This window comes from Schistocerca americana, chromosome 5 (genome assembly GCF_021461395.2).
Source record: "Schistocerca americana isolate TAMUIC-IGC-003095 chromosome 5, iqSchAmer2.1, whole genome shotgun sequence".
Classification (NCBI taxonomy): Eukaryota; Metazoa; Arthropoda; class Insecta; order Orthoptera; family Acrididae; genus Schistocerca; species Schistocerca americana.
Window position 1 is genome coordinate 576,789,256 of NC_060123.1, and position 14,769 is coordinate 576,804,024.

General features: G+C 44.6%; 1 protein-coding gene across 1 annotated transcript; it reads left to right on the top strand.

Moving 5' to 3' along the window:
* Positions 1-323: 323 nt before the first annotated feature.
* LOC124616550 (probable cytochrome P450 6a14) lies at positions 324-12,622 on the top strand. The gene is made up of 7 exons (XM_047144868.1): positions 324-549; positions 1,525-1,763; positions 3,646-3,908; positions 6,063-6,232; positions 7,870-8,088; positions 10,094-10,363; positions 12,304-12,622. Exons 1-7 carry the CDS (start codon positions 330-332, stop codon positions 12,474-12,476), a joined length of 1,554 nt encoding a protein of 517 aa, XP_047000824.1. The 5' UTR covers positions 324-329; the 3' UTR covers positions 12,477-12,622.
* Positions 12,623-14,769: the final 2,147 nt, after the last annotated feature.

Sequence of the window (14,769 nt, forward strand, 5' to 3'; positions counted from 1 at the left end):
GTGTTTCACCACACCCTTTTTGAGTTCCCTCCATTGTCAACATACAGCAGTCAGTTAGGCATGAATAGAGGTAGTTTACTTCATCACCCCCACCATCAGTTCAGCTGCATTACTTCGATTTTACGGTAGTATCTGTATACTGGTCTCTGCCTCGTAATGGCTGGGTGTTGTGTGATGTCCTTAGGTTAGTTAGGTTTAAGTAGTTCTAAGTTCTAGGGGACTGATGACCACAGCTGTTAAGTCCCACAGAGCTGAGAGCCATTTTTTTGTACACTGTTCGCAGAGGTCAGGATCGTCTTGATAAGCGCAGCCTACACCAGACCCTCACCATGTTGGTGGTATTGGACTCGTGGATGGACGAACTGGCCCTCGTGATGATCGCCGCCGCGCTGGTGCTGTGGGTGTGCTACTTCCGGCACTTCAGCTACTGGACAGAGAAGGGCGCCCCCCAGTCGCGACCCTGGACGCCGTTTGGAAACTGTTACAAGTCCATCGTGCAGAAACAAATGCTGTCAGAGGACCTCGACGAACTCTACCATCAGTTCAGAGGTATGTACACTGCAGAGAAGAAATCATCAATCTACAAAATACTAAGGAATGCAGCATCACATTTAGATCAGCTACTTTTTGGCAGTTACCAACTGTCTAGACACAGGAATCAGTAAGTTTCTTTCAAGGCTGGCACGATTTACACATCTGTGATAGGCAATAAAACCTCGTCACTCCAACTGTCTGCGAAAACCTCGTAATTCAAGTAACCAGTAAATCCATTATCAAAGACAAATTTGAAAATGCATGGGTTTCACTAATAGGTCAGTAAATGGGCTTTCACTACATAGTTATACATGCAGGAAATATATCTGTAACACTTTTTTGCTCCTCCTTCAATATTTATCAAAATGAAGTTACAATGTTTTCATTGCCTACCATCGATATGTAAAAAAATATTAAATTTCAATGGTGTTTGCGATCGGCATAGAACTGTTAAGTTCCCTTACAATTGGCCTAGGAAGTAAGTTGGAAGGCTGTACCACCTCCAGTAGGACCTTACGTAGTGAAGCACAGTGGTATTCATTCTTCATCACATAAAAAGATCTAACGAGAGTAATGTGGTGTTATTGACATGACTTGCAGGCGAACAGAAGCACCAATCTGTGAAGGACAGCACATTATATTATACTCCACTGAATCGTAATGATAACTGGCCTTCAATGCCACCTGAAAGCGTACAAACGGCAATTTGAGTCATACGACACTTCGTAATTTTGACGTAAGCCTTGGTTCACTCCATAAGCGTTACAGGTAACCATCCTCAAGTTTCTCCAATCTTTCTCATCAAGGCCACTGGTGGCTGCTCCAGTTAACAGTATAAAACTTTTATGTGATTGCGTAAAATGGTAAGAGTGAAGTGACAGTCTTTTCATTGCATTGTCCATAAGACAATTGCTCGGTAGTTTTTAAAAGATACAGATCATATAGCAGGTGGAGTGCTCTTTTAACAGTCACTAATTGGATTTTTTTCAGATAAGCGCTACGTGGGCTACTACCGTGGACTTGAACCCCGCCTGCTGGTCATCGACCCAGATCTCATTCGTCAAATACTTGTCAAGGACTTTGACTACTTCACCGACCGAGAACCTGTCCCTGTAGATGACCCAATACTGGAGGGTCAGCTGTTCTTCATGAAGGGCGATCGATGGCGCCGTCTGCGCAACAAACTCAGCCCACTGTTTACCAGTGGCAAGCTGAAGAACATGTTCCAGGTGAGCAGATGTTCCAACGAACACAGAAAATTATAACGAGCCCCGCCACGCATTTTGAGCAGCGTGGTCTTTCTTCTACCTGGGATGATAGTAAGATTATTAGGCATTTGTCACATTCTGAACAACAACTTTTATTTGCTCTGAGAGTCCTTGAATACTGGTGAAAATGATACGCATCAAACTGCCACCTTTAGAAATAAGATATAATGCTCTGTGTATTGTTAGTTGGTATCTATAGACACCCTGTCACTTTGGTGAGTGTGAACGCGCAATTTTTTAAATGGCTACAGCAATGGTTTTAGGTACTTAATAAAACAATTATGAAGTGCGTGAGGGTCCTATTTTCAGACTTTCGCACCCCAGAAGGATTAGGGAAACAAAAATAGAACTTATAATTCGGTAACATGCGACGCTTACTACTGTATCATAGAAGACCGATGATCAAGGTCTCACTGCCAGTTTTTATTATTTTTACTCTTATTTTCACAATTTTTCTTTTGATGTTATTTTACTCCCTCGTCCCTTACGCTTAAGGGTGGCTGGCAACAAGCTACTATTAAGCTCTTCAGCCAAGAAACTTTTGAAATACGAAGTTTGATATAAATATCAGAAAGAAGATGGAATATTTCTATTGTTTTATGATTATTAAACTAGTTTCTATAGTGACCTTATTAAAACTACAAATAGTCACTGTAGACTTCAAAAGCTGTGTTTCTAAGATGCTGAGCCTGTCGAAGGAAGTACTGCACTTTGCTGACTGGAAAGAAATTGCAATTGGAAAGAATAAATTAGGTGAGGTTAAGTGGACTGGCTTCATGGGGGTGTAAGAAGTGAGTTACCACGGCGTCATGGTCAATGGAATCTTGATTTACATGAAGTGAAACAGAAGTTGCGGTGGGACAGAGGAGTTTGAGTATGGGTAAGAAGAAAGGAACTCAGGATATATATCGGATACGTGCAATGTGTCGATACGGTAGTGCAAAGGTTTATCAGTATTGGAAATTGGTGGTTTAGGGTTAGGGTTAGGGTAATAAGATTATTGGGGTCTGTTTTCTGGGAAGCACAAAGTGTAAGCACAGGCGATCAGTGTAGATGAGGACGAAGGGTAATTTGATGAGTTGATAAACGATTATTGAAGACGAGGATAAGCGTGACCGGAAAGCAAGATAAGAGTGTACATGGCTCTGGAAGGGAGGCAGTTTGGTGGAGCGGAAACCCAGCTAACTCTATACAGAAGGATATGTCATATGACGGCCTTCCAGGTATGGAGGATGGTGAAGGAATGCAATTTCCATGTACGGACGATTAGTAGTTCTATTGGTTCTAGTTTACTGTGGGATTAATATTGGTTGGACAGTAATGGAAGAATGTCAACTACTAATTTAAGGAGGAAAGTTTGCCGAGGTATTTTACCGAGCTGGATATATTGGTTGTAAATGTAGAGGCAGATATTTTGGGATGTCTCTACTGTAGGTTCGTGGGACATGGTAGAGTTTATCATAAGGGCCAACGTGTTTGACGAAGATGCAACCTTCTTCATCCATTTTTGGGTGGGATTTTTATGATGTTCAGAGGCACATAACAGTGGTGTTATTGGCACACAGCTGTGGTGATTTAACCATTTCAGTAGTGCCAAGGATGTATAGAAATGTAGCTTAGACGAATCCTTGGGCACAGATGTAATTCGTTGGGGGCTGTTAATGGTTACATGTGGTGGATTATTGTGAGAGGCAGGTGCAACAAGCTGACGTAGTTAAATGTAACTGTTTGGGTTAAGAGTCTGAGAATGAGATTAGAATGCCATACACAGTCAAGGGGTTTTAGAGGTCAAGGGACAGATCGATAGCTGGTGGACTTACCGAAAGCTGCGTTCCCTTCGCAGACGCTGAACGAGTGCGGCAGCGAGATGGTGGAGGTGCTGGCGGACGCCGCGCGGGAGGGCAAGGTGCTGCAGTTCCGAGAGGTGTTCGCGCTCTACACCACGGAGGTGATCGCCACGCTCGCCTTCGGCGTCAAGCTCAACTGCCAGAGAAACCCGGACTGCGACTTCAGGATGTGGGGCCGCATCCTCTTCCAGCCACGGGCCAGGCCCTTCAAGGAGATCGCCACCGAAATCTTTACGCCTCCGCTCAAGCGGTACTACGAGTGAGTAACTCATCTTTTTACTGTGGAAACTGTACCAAAATTTGAAATGGCATCTGGACTTCAAAGCTCTATGAAAGTGTTCAGATTTTCTTATATATTCCTTTACTGTTGACTAACAGCATATCAGCATTTCCTTTCTAGTGCCTTCAAATGAAACTGTTTTTTGCTCAGTACCTTTTGAACGTTGTTTTGTTCATCCTGTACATTATTTAAGTCATCAGTTTGGAACAGTCAGGTGTAGACGTGATAGTGAACTTATCTAACACCTAGGCAATAATTACAGGACGAACCAAGTTACCCTTTTGCCTCCATGGTCCCTACATAATAGCCAAAAGCTGCCCTGACACTTAATAGCATTAAAACTGTTTACCTGACTGAAAACTCCTCCTCCCCAGACCTCTGCCAGAAGTTACTCTTGCTGCGTTATAGATTCAGGCGCGACTCAGGGTCCATCCACAGCTTCAATTCGGGCAGTATCTCTCTCCTGCGTTTCTGAATCCCAATATAATTAGTGTCTGCTGCATCCCTTGCTGGACTAATCGACCCAAAAGAAATGACATCACTGAGCAATGTCTTTTCCACAGCGTAGCGATTGTTTCCATAAATCTGCTTTCACTCTAGTGTGGAATGAGTGCTGTTTACGAAACGTTCTCCCACTAACCTCAAAGCGCAAAACAGCACATATCTCTTGAAGTGTTGGCAGAAGAGCCAACACTGTGTTGCTAGAGGAGGCCGAAATGCACGCTTTTAAGCTCACGCTGACTGGCGTGAGGTCTGGAACATTACAAGGAAATGAGAACTTAGAAAAACGGACGCAGTTGCTGTAATACTTAACTTTAATCCACAATTGTAGAACATCGCTCTTGATTGTACATGCTTCACAAGAAAATTATCAAATGCTATGGCGCCTTGCTAGGTCGTAGCAAATGACGTAGCTGAAGGCTATGATAACTATCGTCTCGGCAAATGAGAGCGTAATTTGTCAGTGAACCATTGCTATGAACGTCGGCTGTACAACTGGGGCGAGTGCCAGGACGTCTCTCTAGACCTGCCGTGTGGTGGCGCTCGGTCTGCAATCACTGACAGTGGCGACACGCGGGTCCGACGTATACTAACGGACCGCGGCCGATTTAAAGGCTACCACCCAGCAAGTGTGGTGTCTGGCGGTGACACCACATCTCTTACCTCCTAACATCGAGTACGGTACTCACCGTAGTCTAAAAATCCCCAAAATTATTGTAGGGCGAATACGGGGACTGCATTATCCCAAAATCGCCCACATTTTTAAAGCGCTGAAGTAACACATCTTCCTCTATGTAAACCTCACACTGATTATCTCTGCCACACTGTTAAATCATTATCTTAAAACTCTATTACGCCTTGGTCTGCTTCTCAGAATTCGCATTTGTTTGTCCTTTCCATCAAAAGACCTATACCATACCTCTATATTTCCTTCGCCTCCCTATCCGTATTTTTTTCGTTCCGCAAACTCGATACGAACCATTTCATATCCTCCTCTTATTTCTTATCTTGATCCATTGGTGGCCCTGTACGATACATACCCTGCACATTCTTCAAATATTCTCACAATGTAAATATAACGGACATCCACCCTGGTCCGAGAAAACTAATTACAGTCTTATCCATCCGTGTACTGTATTGGATAACATGAGTTTTAAGTGCAATAAATTTTAATGTGAATCTCACGAAGACTATATATTGAGTAATGTCCATGTCCTATGCGCACGAAAGATGTACATACTGGGGGAGTAATTCAGTATACCACTGTTGGGTTGCCAAGTGTGAGGAAACACTTAACAATTAACTGCATATTCTTATTCGCTTAGAGGTTTCATAACGTCAGATTATTTCTGCAGAATTACTGTATGTACGTGGATGTCCGCATTGCTTCGTGACGCTCACTATCATTACTGTACTGCAAATTATTCCTCACACACAACTGCAAAAAGATAACTATGAAAAATAAAACTGCGGTAAATATCTCACCTAAATAACTAACAGAAATGTCTTACTGTTAGCAATTACAAGTCGTTTCATGACTTTTAGGATTCAAATATTGTAATAAATATAGTTCTAGGTTAGCTATAAAAAAATCTTTCTGACATATTTCACAATTTTCCTTTTACACTTCAGTTCCAGAGCTCCTAGGAACAATACACTGCAGTTTTTCGACAATATGGTGAAGGAGACAGTCCACGATCGCTTAGAAAATTCCATCAGAAGGAACGATTTCATGGACCTGTTTATCCAGCTGCACACGAAGGGTTTCGTCGAAGGCGAGAAGCAAGGAGGCACTGACTGGAGTAAGTACCGACTTGTTCAGTTATTATTTTACGAGTAAATGTGTCTATTGATACTCTAATACTACAGAAAAGGCATATGCGCTCATAGCACGTAGCACCCCGTTTCGCCCTGATGACGGATGCAACGCATCGTCCTATGCATCAACGAGAGGAGAATATGTTGGAGAACTTTCGTAGTCCATAACCGCCCATCCCTACCACTCAAGCAGACTGCTTGGATCAGCAGAAATCTGGTCAGGTCATCAGGGGACAAACCTTCATGTACATGGTGTGGCCCACAAATCATCCTCTCGAAAGTCAGGATCGATGGGCTGAAGCACTGTCTTTCTAAGTGTTCAGGTCGACTGGAGTTTGCTGTAGGCACTCAGTTAGTTTCGTGTGAGGAGCAGGAGAAGATTCGTGGTGAACGTCCCGTCGACAACGAAGTCATTGGAGACGGAGCACAAGCTCCGATTAGGGAAGGATGGGGAAGGAAATCTGCCGTGCCCTTTGAAAGAAACTATCCCGGCATTTGCTTGAAACGACGTAGGGAAATCACGGAAAACCTGAATCAGGATGGCCGGAGACGGGTTTGAACCGTCGTCCTCCCGAATGCGAGGCGTTTCATGTGATAATAGGGTATTGTTCACCACTGGGAAACGACGGCAGACGTTTCATGGCATCTAGCTGACATATTGTAAACATGCCCCATGGAAGAATACCTCCAACTCGTGCTAAAACAATGCCCTGTTGGACAATGAGTTGCATCGCCTCATATTTTCGACGAGTACCGTGCCATCAGCGCATAACAGCGCATCCGAAAATGTTCGACGACCGAAACTGGTCACAGCATGATAAATCTGTAATACAAGAGTTGGTGGTTTTCATTGATAATTGACTGAAACTTAGGAGTACGCACGTTAAATGAATGTCTGACTAATTCTTCTTGAAGCCATTTTCTTCAGGAAGGTCACTATTTGCATTTGTGTTGGCTTCAACAACAAATACATCTACCGAGTGAGGTGGTGCAGTGGTTACCACACTGGACTCTCATTTGGGAGAACGACTGTTCATACCCACGTCTGTGATTTCCCTAAATCGTTTCTGACAAATGCAAGGATGTTTCCTTTGAAAAGGCGTGCCGATTTCCTTCTCCATCCTTCGGTAATCCGATGGGACTGATGACCTCGCTGTTTGGGTCCCTCACCTTGTACAAGGCGAAATCCTCATAAAACATTTAGTGCGGTGTCTTGTCAGCAGAAGAACAGGGAAAACAGTCGACAGACAAAGAATTTCATGTAGACAGTTGAGGAAATTGGACTACTTGTTTTATTCTTATTTATTTATTTGTAAATTTTTTTGGCTGGATAAAATACATGGATGAAGCAGATGCAAAAACGGGATTGGGTGATTCTTCGATAAATCTGAAGTTTTACGTGATCGACGCTAACTACTTCCTCCAGATAGGACAAGCGTAGGACACTGAGGGCATATACTCCAATAATAGTTCTCCTTGACCTGGCAAATGTCCAAAGTTTCACGCCGAACTCTACATTCCACATACTCACTCAAAACTATACTATAAAGATACTGTCCTGCGCAGTGAGGGGAGAATCTGAACTGTCCGTATTAAAAGAGCCACTCTTTTTGCTTCGCAGAGCTGTCGGAGAACGAAGTGTCGGCACAGGCCTTCCTGTTCTACATCGCCGGCTTCGAGACGTCGTCGACCACGATGAGCTTCGCTGCTTACGAGCTGGCAGTGAACCCGGACATCCAGCAGCGGGTGCTGAAGGAAATTGACTCCGTGCTGGCAGAGAGCGGCGAGATCTCGTACGACTCTCTCGCGAAGATGAAGTACCTCGACAGAGTGCTATCAGGTAAGACGTCCACTGTTACAGTTTCAACTGCATTCGAGATTTCTCCAGATTCATAGCAAAGTGTGTGCGTTCATCAAATGTTAGTCATTTGGCGTTCAATGAACGATAAATGCGATCTTTAGTAAGTTGTTGAACTTAAGTGGCTTCCTTTCGCGTGAATTCTACGCCAGATTTAATTTTTTTCACATAGTTTTTTAATCGTAACTCTATAATGCTACAGATTTAGAAATTCTTCTGCGAATTGGAAAGACTTGTCAAACCACTACGACCTAGATAAACCTTCGTTTTCAGAGAAGTTCAATAGTGTGGTGTGTCTTTAATCATGAACGGGATAAGCGGTGTGCATACAGTGCTGAATCTGTCAACATGCCTTGAATGATCGCTTAAAACACAGTCAGTGTTAACAGCGTATCATCACAGCAGTAAGGTTTGTCAGCTGGCAAAGTGCCCCGGTAACTGGCAAACCAGACAGCGACGTCATTCGAATATTTATCCACTATTAGGGAACGGAAAAATTTAATGATCTGTGTCGTACTGATCCCCCGTGGTGAACTATATGTCTCGTTTGTCCCCCCCCCAGCAAAATGCAACAGAGTTGCACGTTGAATTTTGGTAGAAACTGGAACAGCTTTGTCGACGTTTGCATAGTTCAAAAATGTCTCCACACGATTTATTTAGCCTCTAGGTGTCCATTGCGAGAATAATAGCCTCAAGCACCATGGTGGTCTAATTAGGTGAGCAACGAAATGCATGGAATGAGACTTGCATCAATGTTGCTATGTTTTACTGGTCGACGACTGCAGTATTCTTACATGTATTAAGGACAACACTGTCACCTTGGTATACTGGTTTTATCTGGTGCTCCAGTGCACAGAAACGAATAAAATCAGTAAACACAGCTGACATTTTTGTCTTTACTACATGCAATATCTGAATACATACCACAAGATCGATATACTAAAAGTGTAGGATTTTTCTGACACTTGATGATTGCTGTAAAAAAATGAGAGGCGGCGAGCTACCAATGTACGTCTTAGTTACGCAATCTTACGAGTTCATCAATGCTGGGTCAGTCGCGTTTTGGGACGTTACTACGTACATATGTCGGACGCTTCTCGTGGTCTTGAAGGGTAGTATGAATGCTATTCAGCGTTGGGACAGGATTCTCCAACATCTTATCCAGCTGTACAGTCACATTTCTCGTAGCACCCTCTTTCAAGAAGATAGTGCATAAACAGACCTCACTCATCTCGGGAACACCTGCTTCCAGAGCGCAAGATACAATTGAATAGAATACCACGAAACTGATTGAGCGTGCTTGGCAACAGTTGAAAATTGCTGTGCTTAGTCGCTGGAATGCTACTAAAACAATACATGAGAGCAGTACCACCATCCAAGAGCTGCAGACAGCGTCAGAATGGGTAGGGTGGAAGAACACGGTATTGAATATTACTCAAGAGCAGGTTTATGTATCACAGATGTACAAAAATGTACAGTTCCGAACAGGCTATTTTTAATTTTTTGTTTTTACTTTCATAACACTTACTTCTCATCCCCTGTACACATTGCATCTCAACCCACATATATTTGTTGATATGCAGAATGTGCAAAACGTATTTGAGCACTGTGTTTCAGCATACCCAGTAAATAAAGCAGGTGAAGTAAAAGTTGTTGATACAACTCATATTTTTGCGACATGTAGTCATCTTCTGGTTAATATGTTGTTTCCGATTACTCCATACCCACTCTCCATTCAGCACTTCTAACTTGTCAGCTTTCTTAGGTACCCCACGCCTAAGCGCAGTCGTTGCTGATGTGTAGCTATATATTGCGTTATGCTGGTTAGTAGTTGCTGCATCTCTCTAAGACAGTTGTCAGTCCCACTAATTTGTAATAACTCTGAATCCGGTTACCTACCCTTGGTTCCCCATTTGTTTCCTCTGAGCTTCCCTACACCTGGCGGCCCACACTGCGTGTGGTGACGGGACGTTCGGCGCCGTTGCAGAGACGCTGCGCAAGTACCCGCCGGTGCCGACGCTGACGCGGCAGGTGCAGCGGCCGTACCGCCTGCCCGGCGCCGACAGCGAGGCCGAGAAGGGCGCGCTGCTCGAGCCGGGCGTCGTGGTGATGGTGCCCGCCTTCAGCCTGCACTACGACCCCACCTACTTCCCGGAGCCCCACCGCTTCGACCCGGACCGCTGGACCGACGAGGCCAAGGCGTCGCTGCACCCCTTCGTCTACATGCCGTTCGGCGAGGGTCCGCGCTTCTGCATAGGTCAGTTATGCAACTTCCGTGATTTCACTATCTTTTTTTGTCAAGGAAATTGAGGTAATGCGTATATTTGGTGCCAACTGCTTTACCGCATTGGTGGCACTGGTTTCTGTCAGATCACCGAAGTTAAGCACTGTCGGGTTTGGGAAGCACTCAGATGGGCCACTGTCCAGGTCAGCCGAGCGGTGTTGGCAAGTGGGGTGCACTCAGTGCTTGTGAGGCCAACTGAGGAGTCACATGATTGAGGAGTAGTGGCTCCGGTCACGAAAACTGACAAGGCCAGCACAGTGGTGTGCTGACCACATGCCCCTCAATATCCGCAACCAGGGACGCCTACCGGTTCAGAATGACACGGTGATCGGTCGGTACCATTGGGCCTTCTGAGGCCTGTTCAGATGGAATTTAGTTTACTTTTTATGTTGATTTAGTGCGCTCACAATTCCATGTTGATACCAACATGTTTAATTGATATTGATCAGCTAGGTCTTAAATGCAATTTCGACATGGAACTTTCACTTTTACTGCCGAATGTCATTCCTGTTGAAAATTTTCGTTTAATCAATGTGGTTCAAATCGAACTATCCATTGCCACTCTCTATCCAGGCAAGACGACGTGCTAGATAGGTAATCCCACTACTGGTCAACATAATTATTCCATGATTTGCCGATAAAACCTCTTATTCGTGTACTCACATGTAATTCTGCCAGTGCTACGTTCATAAAAATGTTTTAATAAGAGTTGTCTAACTGATCCCTGTTAAGTAGTGAAGTACTTCAGACACTGGATATATATGTAGAAAGGCGACAGTTCAAAACTCCAGCTATGTGTCTAGCCAACCTGAGTTTGGTATCCATTAATTCATTAAAGTGGATAACACGATGGTTTATCTCACAGATATCCTGATGTGACGATGAACGATTATAATCGCCATGGAGTTGGCGGTGCTAGGCTGGAGGTGATCTGCCTAGCGCTTGAGGGCGAGTTCTGGGTTACCAGTTGTAACGAATGAGGCGGTATACGGGATGGTCCATTGATAGTAACCGGGCCAAATATCTCACGAAATAATCGTCAAACGAAAAAACTACAAAAAACCAAACCTGTCTACCTTCAAGGGCGAAACCAGATGGCGCTATGTGCGGCCCGCTAGATGGCGCTGCCATAGGTCAAACCGTACTCCCAACGAGTGTCTGTCTCACCTAGATGTATCAAAATATTCATGAGTCCTGACCATAGGTCAAACCATATCCCCAACGAGTGCCTGTCTCACCTAGATGTATCAAAATTTTCATGAGTCCTGACTACCACAGGTCATACCAACCCATTTCCCTGTGACCTATGAAGTGAATGAGAAAATATTAGGCCCTCATATGGGTGGGCTAAACTAAACTAAACTCTGTCCGAACAGGCCTTGAAAGACCCTAACGGCACTGACCGACCGCTGTGTCATCCTCAGACTTTAGGCGTCCCTGGATGCGGATATGGAGGGGCACGTGTTCAGCACACCGCTCCCCTCGCTGGTGTCAATTTTCGTCATCGGAGCCGCTACTTCTCAATCAAGTAGTTCTTCAATTTGCCTCACAAAGGCTGGGTACACCCTGCTTGCCAAAAGCGCTCGGCAGACCGAACGGTCACCCATCCAAGCGCTAGCCAAGCCAGACAGCGTTTAACTTCGGTGTTGTGATGGAAACCAGTGTTACCACTGCGACGAGGCCTTTGGCCATATGAGTGGACAGATAGAGAAAACTCTTCTAGTGACATTGAAATGTTGTCAGGTCCTATGGCACGCAAGAATGTGGAAAACCCTAAGCTTATTCGTATTATGCAATCTCTTAATTTGTCAAAATGATAATGACAGTAATTTTTTGACTGCCACTTTTAATTTTGGCATTGTAATTAGTGTAGCGCTATGTACGCAGTTGAGAACATGTTGGTGTTGTCGCAGGCATGCGCCTGGGGCTGCTGCAGTCGAAGCTGGGCCTGGTGCACCTGTTGTCCCACTACAAGGTGGACGTCTGCAGTGAGACGGACATCCCTCTTCCGCTGGACCCCATGGCTGCCATCCTGGCCACCAAGAACGGCGTACACCTGAAAATCACCAGTCGGAAGGCTGCCTAGAGTGCTCAGTGCGAGAACAAAGCTGTTTCTACTTCTGCGTGTCTCTATTACTTCTGAGAGTGATATTATTTATGCGGACATTTTCCCAACAAGATCTGTATAAATATCTATATATTTGTATATATAATTCGTTTCTATGTAGCTGATCGTCTACTGTCTTTCAATTTTTTGACATCGTTTCGACTATGTACATAATATAAGATTAAATAAATATTATTAACACAAGGCATATCGTCCAAGTTTTCTGGTTCCATCCATTGCACTTCGTTTAGAGAGCAAGCTTACACCACAGACGGATCCATAAGTCACTGGAGAATTCATCACGGTTAAGTTACAGTCAATGTGACATCCAGAACCCGCCAGGGTAGCCGAGCACGCTAACACGCTGCTTCCTGGACTCGGGTTGGCGCGCCGGCCGCCCAGTGGATTAACGACGACGGTCGTTGTGCCGGCCAGCCTGGATGTGGTTTTTAGGCAGTTTTTCACATCCCACAAGGTGAATACCGGGCTGGTCCCCACGTTCCGCCTCAGTTACACTACTCGCAGACATCTGAACACCTTCGCACTATTCCATGACCTACACTAGTTCAAAATGGTTCAAATGGCTCTGAGCACTATGGGACTCAACTACTGAGGTCATTAGTCCCCTAGAACTTAGAACTAGTTAAACCTAACTAACCTAAGAACATCACACACATCCATGCCCGAGACAGGATTCGAACCTGCGACCGTAGCGGTCTCGCGGTTCCAGACTGCAGCGCCTAGAACCGCACGGCCACTTCGGCCGGCATCTACACTAGTCGCAGACAGCAGGGGGTACACTAATTCCATCCCAGGGGGTGGCAGGAAGGGCATCCGGCCACCCCTTTCCACTAACCTTGTCAAATCCGTTCATAACAATCCCGACCCTGTGTCGGCGCGGGACATGGCACCACTGAAAGAAAGAAAGAAATGTGACTTCCAGAATTTCACGCATTTAGTTAACAATTTCAGACTTTTATATCTCTACAAATTTTATTAACTCTTGAGAAAAACTCACGAGTGGAAATCTTTTGGGTCAGCAAATATGGGGTGGCCAAGCTAAAACAGGTGCCGTGTTACACTGAACGTGATATTTGAAGCGATCTGAGTGTTGTTATTTCTTAGCGCTAGAGCGGCACTCGAGTGGCGTCACGTGATGTCACGTGACGTCGAGTGGTGATTTTGTGATCAGTGCTACGCCGTGATTAATCAGTTTGAAGCTCGTTGTGAATACAGTTCTGCAGAATGCCTTTTTCAATCGAACAAAGAGTGTTTTACTGTTCAAACTTTCGATGTAAACCGTTTAAAACGTTAAATGAAAGGTTTACGATAAAATATCCAGAGATAGCTGCTCCTGCAAAAAGTGTTGTGCAGAAACTGATCACTAAATTTAGAGCAACAGATTCAGTTGCTAACGTCAAACGCAGTCTAGTAAATAAAGTTTGTTCTCCGGAAAATATTGAACGTGTTCACGAGACTATGGCAAGACATCCACGGGAATCAACTAGACGTCAATCCCCGAGACAAATTATCAAACTAACGTCATGCCAGAACATTATGAAATTGTAACACGTGCGATCAAACAAAGTTAGTGTGATGCACGCATTAAAGCCTACGGATTACGCATAATGACAATACAATTGCAGATGGTTATCCACACATGTCGCTGATGGTTATCTGGATCCAAGTCTTTAGTTCAGCTCAGACGAAGCAGGGTTTCACCTTAGTGGATACTTGAACTATCAAAACACACGCTGCTGGTCAACAGACAATACCAGGGAACGCTTTGCGATACCTCTGCACAGTATGAAACCAGGCGTTTGGTGTGTCAGTGGATTGCAGCCCCCTTTTTCTTTTACACCGTGAACTCTCAAGTATTTGTAACTGACCTGTTGCAATCATAGGGAGAACGGTAGCATGCGCTTTTCCAACAAGATGGCGCTTCGACACCATACTCCCATGAATCTTTCTGAGAAGAACATACACTTTCCGCAGGTTTATGGCTTCCCAGATAGGCCGATCTGTCTACCTTTCATTTTTAATTTGTGGGGTCATTTAAAGGCTAAAGTCTACAGTCATAATCTGCATACAATTGAAGATCTGGAAACAAACACTCGGAATGAGATTGCGGATGTCACACCACATGAATTGGCGAAAGTTTCCTGCAACACCCCCCTTCCGACATAAACACACCCATCACAGCACAAGACATTAAACTTATCCTCTGGTCCAAACGCAACATGGCCCCTGGTCACGACTGTCACCTACCGCC